Source organism: Sceloporus undulatus, chromosome 3 (genome assembly GCF_019175285.1).
Source record: "Sceloporus undulatus isolate JIND9_A2432 ecotype Alabama chromosome 3, SceUnd_v1.1, whole genome shotgun sequence".
NCBI lineage: Eukaryota > Metazoa > Chordata > Lepidosauria > Squamata > Phrynosomatidae > Sceloporus > Sceloporus undulatus.
The window spans coordinates 209746839-209766171 of record NC_056524.1 but is presented as its reverse complement, the minus strand read 5'-3'; the positions used below and the strand labels follow the sequence as shown (position 1 = coordinate 209766171).

General features: G+C 40.5%; 1 protein-coding gene across 2 annotated transcripts in view; it reads left to right on the top strand.

Moving 5' to 3' along the window:
• Window positions 1-3438, top strand: part of WBP1L (WW domain binding protein 1 like) — an 88144-nt gene extending 84706 nt beyond the window's left edge. For both annotated transcript variants that reach the window (XM_042457638.1, XM_042457639.1), the window contains one exon: window positions 1168-3438. In XM_042457638.1, the coding sequence (XP_042313572.1) occupies window positions 1168-1916 (749 nt within the window). In that variant the 3' untranslated portion in view covers window positions 1917-3438. The remainder of the gene's footprint in view (window positions 1-1167) is intronic.
• The last annotated feature ends 15895 nt before the right edge of the window (window positions 3439-19333 follow it).

Genomic DNA, 19333 nt, shown 5'->3' with positions numbered 1-19333 from the left:
TAAGTGACCGGGTCACATAGTGATCTGAAGTGACTTTACCCTTGGCATTTGACTTATTTTCCAGCTTTTAGCAGTTCATCTGATTACTATGAAAAGAAGTGGATTAATTGGTTTGGTTTTGGTAGCAGCAGTTGCAAAGCTAAAACTGAAATCTTTTTCCTTCCCAAACCTTTTCCTTTGCAGCTGACACAATAGCCATGTTGCTGGAAGCTATGTGAGCAAAGTGGTACAACAGATCACCTATAGGTTGCTGTGACAAAGGACTCCATATCCAAGATGTCTTGTCAAACAAGGGTGATGGATGAAACCACCTCATTTTAGCTATGTTGTTTCTAACAAAGAATTTTATTATTAAAAAAACCAGAGGTGTTTCACCCACCCAACTTTTTTCTTCACCTTATCCAACTCAATAACAGAAAAGAGTAGTGAGAGGGACATAGTTTATCAGAAGATATAGTAAGAGACAAGAAAGGTTGAAGAAAAGAAAAATTGTGTCATTTATTTCTGAAAAAACTCTCTATAATTGTTAGTTTTTACCTGCCTTCTCTTTGTGGATTAAGATGGAGAGCAACAACAGATTAAACACATAACATCAGTTAAAAGAGCACATAACACCAATACATATGTAAACTATTCAATAAATACTTTGAAGTTCATAATTTATAAATAATCTGGATGGGTCTACAGAAAGAGACAGGATTTAATTGTTTTAATACAGTGTATCCCACGTCTGGTTGGTGATTCTACAGTCTGGGGACAGAAATAATTTTGTCTTGAATTTTCAGACTTATATTGTTGGCAGGACATCATACACTGATTCTAGTTCTTCCCAGATTTCCTGTATGACCTTTTGTCTAGTCCCAAGCGAGAGAATGTAAATCCGCTGCTAGCTTACTTTTACAGTAAATTGTATGCAGCTTCTAGGTTTAGGCTGTACACTGCTTTGCTTGAGTTTCTTCCATATATGAAATGAGGCTTTTGCTGCTTCCTAAAACAAATCATAATGGGGATTTTAAAAAGGGGGTGGTGATGTAAAAGTAAATGATAGACGAAGGGCAGAATGGTGGTAAGCTGCTTTTTAGTGCTGCACCTACTTTCTGACAACATTGAGATTTGATATATCAAAGTAATCTGGAAGTAACTTGTCCTCCCTGCCTCCCCATTTAGGATTTTTGCCAAATTATTTACTACCTCCCTATGAGGAAGTGGTGAATCGACCTCCGACCCCTCCCCCACCATATAGTGCCTTACATCAGCAATGCATCCCGCCTGGCAGTAGCAGTGCAGCACCGGATACAAGAAACCTACAGCCAACCCAGACGGGCTCTCTGTCGGGAGCAGGAAGCAATAATGGAAGTATGGATACCACTGCCCCCCTCAACATTGGGGATCCTGAATCCTCCACCCCACTAGTTGAACAATCAACCACCAAAGCAACAAGTGGTGAGCCAAGGAACTCCAACAGCGAGGCAGGATTAGAAGAAGTTCCTGATGACGTATCTTGTCCAGAGAAGGAGTCAGAGTGCAAGGAGGAACTGCTTAAGGATTATAACTCAGAAAGCGTAGATCACAGCAGCGCCTTCTCTGATGCTAAAGACAAGACACCAGGTAGACACCGAAGGTTCACAGGTGACTCAGGCATTGAAATCTGTATCTGTAACCAAGACCACCATGACAGTGATCTCAAGGAGTTGGATGGATTGATTGATGATGGACCCATGGATTTCTGTGATAGTTGCAGTGGCCACCCTCCCAGTCCCCACGGGGATGAGGAAGAAGGGCTTTTCAACGCCTCAGATGAGCAGCACCAAGAGCATAACCACCACCACCTATCCCGACAGCCTGCATGTGTGCTGCTGAACACCATAAATGAGCAGGACTCTCCAAATTCTCATGCCAACACGTCCCCCAGCTAAAATAGCAAAGTTAGAAGGGAAGCTCTACAAAAAGATAAACATGACTTCACAACCAAAAACAAGTTGGTTCACTTTTTTTCTTCAGACGTAACCATGGGAATAACTAATTCTGTAGAGGAGGAGGCAGAAACTACTAGGGTTTTTTTTTCTAAATTGCCTCCCATCTTCTACATCTTGTCAGGGGCTTAAGAATTGTGTGAGACGTGTGAGAGAACTTTTCCTGTTTCTGGTTTTGGTGACGGTTTATTTGGTTAGTTGTCTTATTAAAAGTTTTCAAGACCTGTTTCATTTTATGATCAGAAAGACTTAGTTTGACCCTGTGAGAACAAGGACTATTGTACCTTTCCAGGTGTCTTCCCAGAAGCTGGTGGCATTGATAGCCCTGGCAGTTCTATCTGGTTAGTGCTGTTGAAGGGTTAAAATTAATTCCCGGAGGTGTGTGGGTGGTTGTAGTTTTCTTTTTTAATCTATACAGTGCTGTAATCTTTGGTGCATTGTTGATTATAGCAATCTGTAAGAAACTTTTTCCTCTCGAAGCTGGTTACTTTCAAGGACCAGTTTCTTTCCATGACCCCAGTCCCCAAAAGAACTGCTAGCCTGGAACATACCGTTTATGCAAAGAGGGGTTACAGATGTTGCCTTTTATTTTTATTTTGATATTTGTAGGCTGACATATTCCTTCAGTAGATGCCTCTAAAGAGCACAGCTATGAATTTAGACTCAGCAGAAGATCTGCCTTTTCCAGTACTGTGGTCTCTCTAAATAACATTCAGCCAGTGTGCTTCAATGGAAAAGTGCAGGGGCTTTGCAACTATAAGCCAGCACACTAGTTAAAATGACAAAACAATACCAAACACACACACACATATACACAGAGAACAGGGCTTTTTGGCCGGCGTGCCTTCAGGTTTCAGTGATGCTTGTTGAACAAATGGAGACAAGACTCCGTCCGTTGCAAAAGAATGATTTGCAGCATCAATGTGGAAGACCTGTGCAGTATTCTCTTTTCTAGTCCTAACATTAGTGTGATTCTAATAAGTGACCACTTAAAAAAGAATGAGTGTCTGTGTTTCTCTCTCTGTCTCTATCTCTTTTGATAGCAGCAACAGGCTACTGTATAATGTCTGTGAGTGTGTATGTGTACCTGACTGCAGAACATGCATGTATGTTTCCTATTGATGACATGGAACTTGCTGCTGTAAGACTGCAAAAAACAAACAAAAACCTGTTGCTTTGCTTTAACCAACCAGTGAACTTTTGTTAGTAATGACCCCAAAGGGGAAGGGGGAAACCCCAAAGAGCTGAAACTAGCATTCCCCAGAGTGTTCCTGTGGAAGAGAGCAAGCCTTGATTTCTATATTAAGAGTGATAGAGTTTTGTTTTTGTTATCCCCTTCCCCTCTTTAATTACAGTTGTCTAGGTCATTTATTGTTATAAAACGGACTTTCAGATTTGATTGCTTGAAACCAAAATCAGTTTGGGATATGGTGTAAGCCCAAATATAATGCCTTTTTTCTGATAATTTATGTCCTTGTGTCTCATTTTTACTGGGGATCAACTGTGGTTGTATATCATGACAAAAGAAGAATTATTTACCTTTTGCATTTTGCAAGGTGTATTTCAAGCATGGAATTCCTTTTGTCCGTATTGTCTGGACATGGGTTTACATAGAGAGAACACATGGTTATCTTTAATGATACAGGCTCTTTAGGGATGGTTTTTACAGTATGTGTGTTCACACCTGAAGGTAAATGTACAATTTGGACAGCAATTTAGCTTTTCTCCACTTAACCATTCTTCTTATAAGGGCTACAAGAAGGTTGGGTAATGAAATATTTGTAGGTTGTATATGCCCTCACATATGAGGGTTGGACTCCCATCATCAATTTTTTAAAACGGAAAGTGCTTTCCTTTAGCTTAAGGGTAGGCCACTATAATAGGGAAGTCAGCATGCCAGATATAATGTCACTTCCTGCTGCAGTTTGGCTGATTTTTTTTCGGGGGGGGGGGGGGCTGGAGGTCGAGGAGGTGGGGGAAAACAAACAACCACATTTTCAGGCAGTATAGGGGGCTTTGGGGGCAGTTTTTTAAAGCTAAAACTCTGAGTACTTTGGAGGCTACAGGGGCTGCAAGTTGGGGTCCCAAGAACCACATTTAACTTACCTCTGTTCTAATTGGCATGGGGCAATTCTGTTAATTTAATCTCTCTTATTCATTTAAGCCTAAAAGAGGGAGGTGAGAGGGACCAGCCCAAGATCACTCAGTGAGCACCATGGCTGAAGAAGTATTTAAAACCAAATACATCCTCTGAAATATACTACACTGATTATATTATCACCAAAACTACCTAAAATGAGGTTTGAACTCCATTACAGCTTTGAGGTTACAGCAATAAAGAAGACAACTCCTGGGAGCCTAAATACTCTTACTTACAAAGATAATCTATTCAACTGAAGAGAAATAGCTTCCACATAGGGCTGGACACTCCTGCTACCGGTTTGAATAGTTCTGCTCCCACTTAAGTATCTCAACTATACTCCCTCATTTTGTGGCTTGAGAGAGGCACATGGTGCAGAATAAAATTTGTACTATGTGAGACTGAGCTCAGTTCCACATGTAGATAAACCTGAAAGAAACCACACTCCATGGCTAGCATCCTATTGGTTAGTCCCAACTACAGTAGACTTAACTCAGTCCATTGATAAATGGTGGATCAACGCATGGGTAAATCCCATTGATAGGTCTACTCTAGTCAGGCCTAACTCTGCTGTATACTTCTTCTAAACCTATGCATGCATGTTAGGCCTGATGCAACCAACAGCATAATAGAACCGTTTCCTTTTCTGGGAGTGGAGTGCTGTGTTTGCACAAAGGTATTGTTCCAGGCCATTAGATCAATAAGCCTGTGCTTCCCATATCTACATCCACATCTTCCCCTCCCCCACATTTATTTTAAAGTGAGGAAGGCTAAGTGGAGAAACGGAGGCACCACAGAATTAACTATTCTGTGAAATAACATGGCACCATGAGTGCCTGCTTTTGCACTTTGCTCAAGGAAGAGACATGGGCTTTTCTTCATGACCTGTGAGGACCCCTCTGATGTCAGGATCTATCTGCAGAGTACACTGTAGTAAGCATCTGAAAATATGAAGTGAGAATGTAACAAACTCACATGTGTGACCATCGTACAGGTACAATGGGCAAGGAGGCTCAGATTGGTTCATTAACCAAATATACACTTGGTGGTAAATCTGCCAAACAATAAGGCAGAAGTGGTTCTTGGTAATTTGTAACCTGCTTTGGAAAGCAAGATGTTGGGCTTGATCCTCATGGTGCCTAGACTTTCAGTAAGACTCCTGACACTGTGATACAATGGACCCTTCTTATTGGCAAGCTGGCAACCCAGTGGGTGATTTGACCACCCACAGATTTTAATATGGGGCGCAACTCGGTGGGGGGGGGGAGACAGAACTAAATCCCCATGGATTGGAAGGGTCCACTGTACTAAAAAATGAAGCTCAGCACCTGGAGTTCAGTGACATATTCCTTACTGTGGGAATTCCATATAACTACCTTGGCAAACAGTCATGGCTCTTTTCAAACCTACTACATTTGCCATCTTTACCACTTGCTGTAGCAGCAAGCTCCATATAACAGTTCTGTGTCATGCTAAATATGCTCCCTAGTCTGTCTTGAATCTCTGGGCAATCATTCCCATTGGCTTCTGGCACTGTGAAAGAATAAATGTTTTACTCTTCATTTTCTCTATACTATACATCATATTTATAAATCTGGTTACTTTATGTAGTGCTTTATAAACCAAAATGTGTCAGCTGATTTAGCTTTTCTGATTCTATACCACCCCTTCTGAAAAAGGACTGTAAAACTCTGTAATATTCCAAAGGTAACTTCATAATAAGAGCCAGCATGGTATAGTGGTTTGGATGTTGGACTATGACTCTGTAGACCAGGGTTTGAATCCCAGCTTGGTCCTGTAAACCCACAGGGTAACCTTGGGCAAGTCACACTCTCTCAGCCTCAGAGGATGGCAGTGGCAAACCCCCTTAGAAGAATCTTGTCAAGAAAATCCTGTGATAGGTCACCTTAGAGTTGCCATAAATTAACCATAATTGGAAACAACTTGAAGCCAAACAACAAAAACAAAGTTCACAATAAATATGTAAAATGAACACTTCATTTTGTACCTTTCTTAAGAATCCCTAGCATGGAATTTGCTCTTTTTTTACAGCCACCACAAACAAAATTATTTTTTTCATTGCACTGTCTACTGTGATAGCAAGGTATTTCCTGGTTTAGTCTGTAGGAAGAAATATTGACTTGGAAAAATGTTTTGCCAACCAAATGTTTTATGGAGACTCAGATGTCAATACAAATGGCTGCCACTTTATGAAAGCCATAGGAAATTAAGGAAGCTCATCAAGCTTAGCTAAAAGGCCGCAATTTCCTTAGCTCTAGGGACTGTATACTTTGCACACATAACTGGAGGTGCATCTCCCTCAAAGCCAGACTGTCATCACTACATTAGGAATATGAGAACGTATTCCTTTCTGGATTTGTTTGGAATTGAAGAACAGCTGTGTTCTGAGGATGCATGCTTTTCCAGTTCATCTGGACCTGTTCCCAGCTTGGAGGGCCCACAGGTATTTCAGTATTATTCTCTTGTGTCTGTGGCAAGAACATAATCATCTTCCTCTGCTGTTGCTTACTGTATCCCCTGGGTTTGTTGTGTAACTTGGTGTAATTACCCAGGAGCCTGAAGCATCTCAAGACTCAGCATGGGTGAAGGCTATTCTTTCTAAAGAAACAATAATGAACAGGGAATCCATTTGAAATCAACCAGCATTGCTCATAGATTTGGGTGGGTTCTCTCTGCACTAATAAATTGGATGATTGTTAAAGGGGGACTTCAGTGTCTCCAAAACATTAAGCACTTGCTTGCGAGGCAGATGTAGCATGTCTTGTTAAGCTTTTGCTCACCATGGCTTTAAGCTGTCACATTGAGTTCATGAGTGGAAAGGCAGAGTGATTGTCCTACTCTTTCCTCCCCATTATGTGCTTTGTAGCTGCTCTGGATTACAGAAACTGAATTCTCATTCTTAGAGACAGTTGGAGTATATTGTCTGCCTGTTCCTCTCCCTCTCTCACACTATAAGGAATTATGTTTGTTCTAAAGACAGCTGAGGATCTTGTGTCCTCTTAAGAAGAAGCATATAAATAATGACATAAACTTTCATTCGTCTTCAAGATAGCATCCAACTTTTTCAGGAGTAATAGCAGAGCATTGTCAAATCCACTCAGCATAGAATATCTTATTCTGTCCACAGAGCAAAACATTAGCCTCCACAGAGCTGGCTTCAGTCTCAGTCCCCTTCAGCAAAACGTTGCTCCAAAGGAATCCACCCAAGTCATGTTAATCAATATGTCATCACTACTCATTGAAAAAGCAAAAGGACAGAGGCTGAAAGAATGTCCTCATTTCTCTTCTCCACATTCTGCCCTTAATAAGGAAGTGGGGAAGCCAAAGCTTCTACTGACCAGCATGGTGGTCTCTGCAGGTGCATGGTAAACTTTTAAAAACAACAGCACAGCCAACTGATGTTTATTTTAAGTTAAATTGCTTAAAAATTGACTTGGGTGAACTTCATCACGTTGGAAAACCAGTCCTCTTAACTCTCCTGAGTGTTTCTTATTTGTACAGACTGTTAGAACATTTTGACCAAATGAACCACGTATAGCTGCTCAAAAGTCATTTCGTTATATCTGAGACTAGAGAAGACTGAAGCAGGAATGTGATAAGAACATATGAAGATCCAGGTTGGATCAAATCAAAGGCTATGTAGCCCAAATGCCTTTGGGAAGCCCAGCAGCAGGAAATAAACCACACTTTCTCTCTCATGCTGTCCAGTAGCTAATACACAAAGGCATATTCTTTCTGATAAGTAGAGGTTACATATAGTCATCCTGACTAGTTGCTGTTGATGGCACCATCCACCATGAATGTATCCAATCCTCATTTAAAGCAATCCAAGTTGGCAGTCCTCACTAAACCTTGTTGTGGTGTATTCCACAGTTTAACTATGAACCAATTAACAAAGTACTTCTTTTACCTGTCCTGAATCTCCCAGTATTCAGTTTCATTGCCTTTCCCCACAATCTAATATTATGAGAGAGAAAAACTCTTTATCACATATAGAAGCAAGGATCTGGCTGTGAAGGTCTCTTTGGGCTCGTGTGTGTTGTTGCTGTTGTTAGCTGCCCTCGAATCAACTTCGACTTATGGTGACTTTATGTATAAAACATCTCCAAGCCCCCATATCGTCCACTGCTCTGCTCAGGTCTTGCAGACTCATTCCTGTGACCTCCCTAATTGAGTCTAGCCATCTAGCATGTGGTTTTCCTCTCTTTCTACTGCCTTCTATCTTTCATAGCGCTATTGTTTTTTCTCATTGAGTCATGCCTTGTTACGATGTGGCCAAAGTACGACTGCCTCAGTTTTATTATCTTGATTTTCCGGGAGATTTCAGGCTTGATCTGTTCAAAGACCTATTTGTTTTTCTTTTGGGCTGTCCACAGTATTCTCAGCACTCTTCTCCTGCACCACATCTCAAATGAGTTGGTTTTCTTTTTACGGCTTTCTGCACTGTCTAGCTCTCACATCTGTACATGATGGTAGGGAATAGAATGCCTTGGATGAATCTGACTTTAGTGTTCAGTTGTATATCTTTACACTTTAACATCTTTTCTAGTTCTTTCATGGCTGCCCTTCCCATTCTTAGTCATCTTCTTTTTTCTTGACTGCAATCTCCATTCTGATCAATGTTTGATCCAAGATAGGAGAACTCTTTAACTATTTCAATTTCTTCTTTATTTAGGTTGAATGTATGTTTTTGGGTTTTTCATGTTCCGCAGTAAGCCTCCTTTGCACTCCCCTTTTTTCTTGCACATATGTGTGTCTACAAAGGATAATTGGGGGACATTTGGGGAGCACTTATCCCATGTGTAAAGCTGGTGATTAAATCTAGGCAGCAAACATTTCCTGCTGCTGGGAAGAATCCACTTTTAGAGCCAGTACTCAGTCTAGTGTTCCATATTGACAATATGAACACCATTTCTGGAATGATAGTCAGCTGCTGGAACATGCAGTGTTTGACTGGACTCAAGTAGTATATACTTAGGAACATTTGGATTCCCTTACTCTATAAGTGGCCTCTCAGTTTTTCATTGGCCTACTAGTTGGTTTGGGTCGATTTGAGAAAACTTTATTCTCCCCTGGATTAAGTTTATAGTTTGTAATTCACTTACTCTTTAACTCTCATATTATTTTGCGGAATTGTGTTTATTATATTGCCTTCTACCTAACTCGCCATATGCTTTTTGCAGGAAGAGTTAGTGCTGTGGAAATCTCTGGGTTTTTGCTTGTCTGTTTAGCCTTTGGCTTGAGTTACAGAGACTATATTAAACATGATAAAGATTTTCGAAATGAACCCCCAAAGCTCAAAATGTGGAGAGCATGAAGCAAGTCAAACCATATAAAAGGAACTGGTGGCCTCTTTCCCTCTCAATATAGGAAACATGAGGACAGTACAAACGAAAATAAACCCACCAGATGGGAAATTTAAGATCGTGTAATTGGATGGCATTACTCCATGTTGCAAAAGGCTGTTGTGATCAAGAGTTTGAAAAGATTCAGAGAAGGAATGTTCAGTTGTCATTGGCAAGGGTCCTTTAAACGGTAATAACTAATATTGTCAGAACCACCTGTTACAGAGAGCAGAAATATCAGGATGTAAGGATAAAACCTTCCGGGGAAGACAAGCCGCTATCCATTTAGTGAATCTTTGCACCTGCTCCTTTAGCTATAGCCACTGTCAAATTGGAAAGAGTATTTTGATGGGCCTGCCTGCTTTGTCACTTTCAAATTTTCTGAATATGTCTTTTAGACATTTTTCTCTAGTAAGGGCCAGGTTGGGTAAGATACCTATAAATATTAGCACCAAATAATACAATACATCATATTAGGTAAGCCCTACCAAATCCTACCCTGGCCCTTACCAGAGAAAAACCTTTCAAAGATAGGAAACCAGCCAAATGGTTTGGTCTGTTGGCATATTGCAAAAATAAAGCAGTTTGATACCACTTCAACTGACTCAATACTATGGAATTCTGGGATTTGTAATTTGGTAAGATACTTAGCCTTCCCTGTCAGAGAGCTCTGGTGCCACAACAAACTACACATTCCTGAATTCCATATCTTTGAGTCATGGAAGTTAAAGTGGTGTCAAACTGCTTTATTTCTTCAGTGTCACAGCAGTCTAGAATTTGATATGCCTATAGAACAACCTGGCCCAGATGGGCACAATGATATTTCATGTAGTCCATGCTGAAAACAACTATCTGTCTGTTTCCCTAATAATATTTGTTTTTTTAAAACTATTTAAAATTACTCTTTCTTCAAAGATAACAGTATAGTATGCAAAGCAGTAATAACATCAGTCATTCCAAAAAAAGTAATACATAATAAAATATCTGCAAAAAAAAAAAAAAAACCAACCAAAAAACAAGAGAGCAGTAGAACTGACCTAAAATCAAAACCATAGCCCTAAGCAAATGTGTCAGTCTTACGATGGTGTTGAAATGCTTAACGTTGAAAAGCTTGCAATATATATTTTACTAGAAAGGAATAATAATGGTGAACAATGGGAAAGAGAAAGGACTTTTGCTTAAGAATGAGCAGCAGCTCCGCTATGTCAGGGCATTCTAACCTCAGAATGCTCTGACGCAAGCATACAGCAATATTGTTAAATGTCCAGCCCTAAATGAAGCCAGTGTTCTATGACATCCAGTTATGGTTATAGACTTCCTCTTGTGCAAAATGGGGCAGCCAGCTTTTCCTGATTTGCCACTGCTTCCTCCAGCTGCTCCAGGGCCCTATGGAAGACTGTGGGATATGATGTGGAGGACAGCCGTGTGAAGGTGGTGATGGAAAATATTATGCAACTGTGTAGAAGCACCTTCCTGAAATGTAAGATAGAGTACCTTTTCCAGATTAAGGGCCTCATTCTCTTGTGAGTAATCTTATGGGACCCATATGCCAATGATGTTCCCCACATACATAGTGGAGCAGGACCACTCCACATTCTCAGATGTACACACACACAAACACACACACTCTGACGTGTTCGTTTTCAAACAGGTAGGTTCCAGTCTGCTCAAAGTAGCAATGTCTCCAGGTTCTGGTACAAACTTATGCAGCAAACACAGGGAAAGGATACCTATTTTGGGACATGCTCCTTGACCAGTACAATTACACATTGTGCTATACATTTAACATGGGAGGCCAGTCCAGGTGGTTCTCACATGAGCCTAAAATTTAACACACTAAGGAGTATTAACTGAGGTAGTACAAGCACTGTAAGGTAAGTAGTGCATGTTCCCTTTAAACTCTATCCTGCCTTTTACAATGAAGAGCAAAATTAGAAAATGTAAAGATACAATTTATTTAAGCAGTATTACAAAAGCCTGATAAATGTTCAAACAGCAATAGCTTTCCATTGATTTTACAAGCCATTTGGAAGATATGGCGGCTCTGAATAACCGTGGCAAATCTCTTCTATGGCACGCAATCTCTTTTTATTCTAGTGAATTTGGGAGCAATGGCTTTTTTCTTATCCATGTGGGTATATGAGGGCGGAAATCCTTGGTCTTTCCTGAGCTTTGTTCAGTGGAAATGGACTGTAATCCATGAAAGTTTATGTTAAAATCTTCTTAGGCTTAAAGGTGTCACAAGATTATTTGGGTTTTTCACTGAAACAGCTTAATACAGCTATCTCTTGGGAAATTGCATCTGATTGATAGGTGTAGAAAACCTCCATCCAATTTTATTTCTCCCACCTAGTGCCCTCCTGATGTGTTTACCATGCCTCTGTACTCCTTGTAGACAGCTAAATCTGAGCTTCAAAAACTGGGACTTTAGGATGGAGCCCTTAGGTGAGAATATGGGAATTGAAGCTGAGAGGCAGCTGTCGGGGATATAAATACTGATCCAAGTGATTCAGCAGGATCCTCACGACTCTCTGGCAGATCAACATTCCATTCGCAAGATTTCAGAGGGAGTGTTTACCAGCTAAGGGGACATCCAAGGTCATTAAATCATAGGCCAAAGAGACATCCCAGGTCTTTGATATTAAACCTATGAGGGGTCCAACTAAATAGGTCAGGAATAAGGCCAGGGCTAGGTTTATTAGGGGGGTTGTAGGTGATATTTTTGACAACAGATGAAAAGAAAACAGACACAGAAGCTAGAAAGAAATTGAGAGTTTGGCTCTGCTGCCTTGCCAGGGAAGCTTTAAAGTGTTTTGCTGCCCGAGGCAAAGGGAAGCATTTTATTTAGGGGATTTGTACCCCACCTTTCTCAAAATGGGATTCAAGGTGGCAATCCCAAGTAAGTGAGATTCAAAGCATCCCACTCACACCCATACCCCATTTCAATGTACAGAAGCAATACAGTACTTAAGGACTAGTGATAAGCAGAGTGTGGGAAAATAATATTTTTGGACTGCAGCTCTCAGAGTTCCCCAGTTACCATAGTCTGTAGCCATACTGGCTGTGGGATTCATGGAGATAAGCTCCCCCCAAAATAGTTTTTCCAGACTCTGGAGGCGAGACATAGTAATCTACCACACCCGAGGGATCAGAGCATGCAGAACATGGGTTGCCCAATAGGGCACGTGGCACACACAGCTCCATCTCTTACAGAAGGGACTGGCTGTGGAGAAATGAAGAGGAATGCCCAGTGGCAAGCTGCCCACACCCCCCGGATCTTCATGGTGAGGTAGATGTCACAGGTTCAGCCATGTCCTGTGGAACTGAGCCTCTTCCATCAAGAGTGTTGGCTCCATGTTGAAAAGCTTCTGTATTTAGAACAGAAGCAAGACAACTTTATCATAAAAACAATGGTTGGGTATGAAGAAGAAGAACTGCCTAAGTGGAGATTGTATAAAATTGTAAGAGTGTGTTTAGAGAATATTAATGATAATATAAAACTCACTGGAAGCCATACCAGTCAGAGTAATGTGGTTGCCCCAGACAGCACATGCTGGAAGGGCTTCAGTTATTTAATATCCATCCTGGCAAAAAGTTCTGACAAAAGCACACGCATGCCCATTATTTTGTGACATTTTGGTTGTTCCCAATAATCAATGATGGATGTTGGAATTTACTTTATAATAGCATCTTCTTTTAGTTAACTCTGTGATAGGGTCGCCATAAGTCGGAAATGACTTGAAGGCAAACAACAACACTTCCTTTACTCAACTTTATAGGCTCAAAGAAAATATTGTGTACAGGATCAGTCTGCTTGCAATTCATTTTTATTCTGAAGTCGACGCCTTTCATGGGTCATGGCCAGCATCCATAGCTTTTTGTGGGGGTTTTGGGGGCTATGTGGCCATATTCTAGAAGAGTTTATTCCTGACACTTTGCCAGCATCTGTGGCTGGCACCTTCAGAGAATGAGAATCTTTTCTGAAGATGCCAGCCACAGATGCTGGCAAAACAGGAATAAACTCTTCTAGAACATGGCCACAAAGCCCCCAAAACCATAAATAACATTTTTATTCTGTTTATTTGTAGCACACGTCAGTGGTATAACTGGTTGAGGAATGCAACATTTTAGAACAGAAGTGGTGAGGATCTCCATCTTGTGGTGACTGCAAAGTATTTTATTCCCCTAATTCTGGTTAAACTAATTTCCCATCAGCTGTTTTTCTCTTCTGTAACTTTGTTCTACCTTTCCTCACTGGTGTTGTATGAAGATACTGTATGTTTGATCCATAGTTTATTTTATAAAAATATTGCAAGTGATGAGGTGGTTTTTAAAAAGCTAGTCCACCATGACTTATTTCTGGACCATATAATACAGCTTGATAGACTTTGAACTTTGAACATATAGATTAGCACGCATCATCTCCTGCTTCAGTTGGACTGTTTCCTGTCCTACCGCCATGTCCTTGCAGAAGAGACCCAGGAGAGGGTACTATTCTCCTCAGAGCTATTCCCATCTTCCATGTTGAGAGGGAGTTAAAATAAGCTTTCTTCATTTGTAGGAAGCTTGTTTGTTTTTCAATTTGAAGTGTATTTTTTTAACAGCTTGCTTGCTCTTTCTGGACATTACTATGAAACCCGGTGTGCTCTTGTCAAAAAAAAAAAAAAAAAATGGGATGCAGATGAAAGGCCAAATGCTCACATGAAGGCAGCCACAATTACTCTTAATAACCATATGGCTGAATCCAAATACATAAAAAGACCACCTGCAGACAAGGAATGTTCAGAGACTTCGCTGCCAGATAGAGAAATATTAACTTGTAAAATAGAAGAGGGGACAGAAAAAGAGAGAGATCCCCATCAGAAGGCTGTACATGTGCAAAAATCTGTCATATGAACAGAACATTGGAAGCCGTTAAAGGACTTCCTAATAGGGATGAACTTGGGATGGGTGGGAATTGCTTTTGAGAGGAGCATTTACACCCACAATCCCTTCAATAAGGAAAAGGAACAGGCAGATGAATGGTGGGGCTTAGGTTACGTCAGACAGAAGATATGGCAGGTTTGTCCAGTAAAAACATTATCAGTCTGTGTGAGTGCAAGCTAAGATTTTACAAAATATTTGTGCCATCATTTGTTTTCATCAGAGTCATTACTGGCCAGCTTTTTAAATTCCTGGTCTAAGTGACAAAACCTTGTCTAGGATTATCCTTAGTATTAAGTGCTTACAAAATGGAACACAGCAAGTTCCATTGTGGTATTTCTGACATCTCTTTTTATTATTAATGATGCATCTCTCATGACACAAAAATAAATATTGCATATAATACCATTCATCATTTGAAATGTAAATGTTTGTATTGCTTTTAAAATGGTATAAGATTGCACTGAATGAATGGGTTTTATTTTTAAAAAAAAAACCATGGAAGAGATCTAGGATGTTGATGCATATATGCAATATTATCTGGCTTTCATGCTCAAAATGAAACTGTTTCTTTTGTTCTGCTGTCTTTACATGCTAATGAAGCATACTTCTGAGAGCCAACCTAGTGTTGTGGTTTGAGGACCCCAGGACAGCAGGGTTTAAGTCCCCACTGAGCCATAGGAATGCACTGGGTGACCTTAGAAAAGTCACACTCTCTCAACCTCAAAAGAAGGCAATGGCAGGCCTCCTCTGAAGAAATCTTGCCAAGAAAAGTCTAGGACAGGTTCTCCATAAGTCACAGTCAGCTTATCAGCACACAGAAATGAAAACAACATGAAGCACTACCCAATTCACCAATCACAATAAGTCTTCAAGGTTCGATTGTTTCTTCAAATCTGCTGTCCAAACCTAGCAGCAGCTGACACTCTGGTGTTTCTCTTCCCTGACAACTCAGAGATACTCATGGTATGTTCTAGAGTAGGGGGGTGGTCACCTGCTAAGGTGATGTTGGGATGTGGAATGCTACACATGGCCTACATCCCACATGTCATTGTTTTCTCTGGTTTGTTGGGGTAAAGCTGAGCCAGAGTGATGTTCCTTATTGTGATGGATTTGACCATCATGCTCAATAAATCATAGAAAAAAGATCCATGTTTTTATTTTGTCTAACTACTCCTGCTAGGAGGGAGTGCCATCAACCACCATGCACAAGTACACAGACCCACTCACAAGAAGTAGAAATACTAAAGCATTTTGACTTGATGGACATCAAGATGCATCCAAGTTGGGGGTACCATGAGAGCAATCTTTTAAACTATATCTCTATTCTTTCTTTGTCCCTACTAGCTTTGATATATTAATGTGTTTCAGTCTGGTGGGATGAGGGAAGGGGGAAAAACATGGAATTGCTGAAATCAACTTGGAACACCAGCCATAAAAATATACCTCTGTGTGTATATGAAAGAGAAACAAAGAGATAGTTTTATTACATGCAACATGAATTCAACTCTTAACACAGGAGAGAATAATATAGGAGATGACTATTCTTCTTTTTCTTACAAATGTCATGTCTGAAACCTGGATACAGTTAACTGAAATGTCATAATGATTTTGTTTCAGTACACTATGGTCCTATGCTCATAACACACTTTTTTACATGTTGGTGTTCCTACAAGGTGTTTTTAGGACCCTGTGAGGGTTCATCTGACAAGTGTGTTTCCATGAGGTATGTACCATTTACTTTAGTTGAAGACACACATGTTGCCTGATTGTAATGTACGTAAATTTCATTGGAGAAAAAATTGGCTTGGGTCTGTTGTTTTTTCCTGGAGTGTTCCAGAGAGCACGTAGTAAATGAAAACCATGTGGTAAACAGAAGTATAACAGGCTTAGACTAGTCCTCTGTCCTTGTTCTAATCTCAGTGTAATAGAATCTCTGTAAATTGAACTGGTGCAGACGCTGGGTATTGACAGATGTCCCACTGGCTCTCTAACTAGAAAGCACAGTCTCTCAGAGTTGTGGCCAAGCCCCCTGCTTCAGAAATTACACTGCTCATAAGAGTAAACCACTTGGGAACTAGTTAGTTACTAGAGTTATCTAAATATCATCATACCTGCATCATGTCTTAGGGAATAGAGAAGGCAAAACAAAACAAAAAAAGTTTCATTTCCCAAGATATGCTCCAATACTTCTGTGGAAAGCAGGGGGGGAAAGACCATTAGGTACCATGTACTGTTTTGAAAACTTAGACAAAGCATGCTAAAATGTAGTGTTGGAACATATTTAGTGTCCTGTCATTTTCTCTTGGTTTAAACTGATGTCACCTCACAAAAGAAATGAACCCATCTGGATAAATTATTTGATCTCAGGTTTGCTCTGTGCACCCAGCCTACTACTTAATAGCCTGTAAACTTTAAAATCAATTTTTTATGCAGTAAAAACATGCCACTTCCTCAATGCCTTTATTCTCACATTTGCATAGAGTCTTTCCTACCAACATTTATGTGTGCGTGTGTGTACATGTTGTAATGCTCCGAGCATCCCCTGACAAAGTTATCAATCCAAATTCAGTTTGATACAACATTAAAGTGCCAGTATGAATGGATGTGGTATGAATGGCACATAACAACAGCCATGCAGAAAAACAGAGGGAGGAGGAAGCTTGCAAGAATGAGCACTGACACCTCCCCCAATTCTGCATTTCTGACAGAAGCCAACAGGCAAAAGATGGGTTCTTCCAGATCAAAAGACCAAAAATCCCTTTTATCTTTTATATGTTCCTAAACATCCTTTGCCCTCACTCACATTTTTGGGGAATCTGGATTTTGTCTAGGTGTTGTAAAGTCCATGAAGCATCATCGATGAAATCTTCTCATTTCCCATGTACACTGGTGCCTCGGGATACGAAATGATCGGGTTACGAAATTTCCGGGATACGAAAAAGTTGGATTGGCAAAAACTGTTTCGGGTTACGAAATATTTTTCGGGTTACGAAATTCATTTCGGCGCGAAATTCAAATGCTGCAAAGTGCAGCTATAGGCTTTCCAGTGCTAACGGAAAAGTGTTTCGGGTTACGAAATTTTCGGGTTACGAAAGGAATGGCGGAACGAATTAATTTCGTAACCCGAGGCACCAGTGTACCTAAACAAACTCTTCATTTTAGAAACCTTCTCAGGTTCCATCAGAGGTAATTAAATTTTTGGTTTCCCACAGAACTTTCATGGATTAAGGGATAAATATTGCCCCCAAAATGAAACCTTTTTGAGATAGTTGCTGCAGTCAACTCTCCCTCTCTTGCACCTTGACTGTTGTCCTCAGGCTTCAGTATGAGTTCCTTTTTCTGCTCCACCTTCCTCCTGAAGCTGTTCACTCAAGCGTCATACCTTGAGTCTTTCTACTGTCCAGCTTTCTGTGAATTCTTCCTTCAAAATAGGTAATACCCCCTCTTCCAAGCCTCTAAATCTGCCATACCATTTTGCTCCTCCATTTGGTTAGATCTCTGTGTTGTTTGTTTGAATGAGTTACCTGCATGTGTGTGGTTTTTATGTTCCCTCCAATAAAAGTTCATATAGTTTCACATGCCTGGGGTCTCTGTCAGTGACTACTGGTGCTGGATCCTGCAAACCCTGTTGCTCTCTCTCGCATAGCAAAGTGGAGTGTTCCCCAAACTAATTACAGATAGTCTGAGCATGTGGCCTTTTTTTTTTTTTAAAGTAATGATGCATCCCTCATGTCACAGAAATAAATATTGCATATAATACCATTCATCATTTGAACTGTAAATGTTTGTATTGCTTTTAAGATGGTGTGAGATTGCTCCAGCATAGTGTTGTGATTTGAATGTTGGGCTAGGACCCTAGAAGAGCAAAGTTTGAATCCCCACTTGGGCAAGCCACATGCTCTCAGCTTCAGAAGAGTGTTGCTGACAGTGGAGGCTCTACTAGCCCCACAGATTTAGGGTAACAATGTACATTTGTTTACTCATGCTTCAGATGTAACTGGATAGTGTCCTGTTTTGACAAAGGCTGTTTTGTTTGTTTGCTTTCTTTTTTAGTCATTTATACAATGTCTACTAAGAAACTTACACTGGCATCTGAGAACCTGCTGAATACTACACATAGTACTGTTAGCAGCACAGCCTCAATAAATGGGTGATATAATTTGTGAGTCGGTTCCTCAGAATTCTGTTATTTTTGCTTTAACAAACTAACCTTTGGAAATTTACCTCTGTACAGAACAGTTGTTAAATAGGTGTGAGCCTGGTGCCCCCTAGTGAGCTTCTCAGTAATTTCCTGAATCAACCAAACCGATGCTCGGCAATCCCAGCCAAGTTCTCCATAGTGGGCTGACTGGGAGACAATGTGTCTACATGTTCTGTCAATGCATGTGCAGTGCAGATGGATGGCATTGTGTTCGAATGTCCATTAACTGTGGATATCATCCATTCAAAATTCATTCTTTTCTCTGGGATGTGCAGTCAGTAGTGGATCCTTATCTATGTTCTGCTCCAGCTAGTTCTGTAGCTGCCCATCAGGAGAACTACAAGAGGAAAGAGGATGTTGTTGTCATGTTATTGCCATGAGATTCCAAATGGCAAGTAAACCTTATGAGCAGCATGGACAAGGTGGGAAATAGAGATTTGGCTGCCTGACTATCAGGTCTGTGTTCCCTCCTCTTTTCCTCCTTCAGATTGAAGGCTTCATGTTTGCCTTCAGTGATGCCACTACAGAGCCAAATTTGACTGGATACATTTCACTGTGATATTATTATGCTCACTGCATGATTCCTGATTGGCTGCAATTATGCAGTAAAGAAGCAGTTTAATTAAAAGTAATAATAATTAAGCCATAGCAGCTGCAAACGTGGCAAAAAGTGAAAAATGATGGGTTGGGGGATTGCAAACATTCCCTGCTTTCCACCAGATGGCAA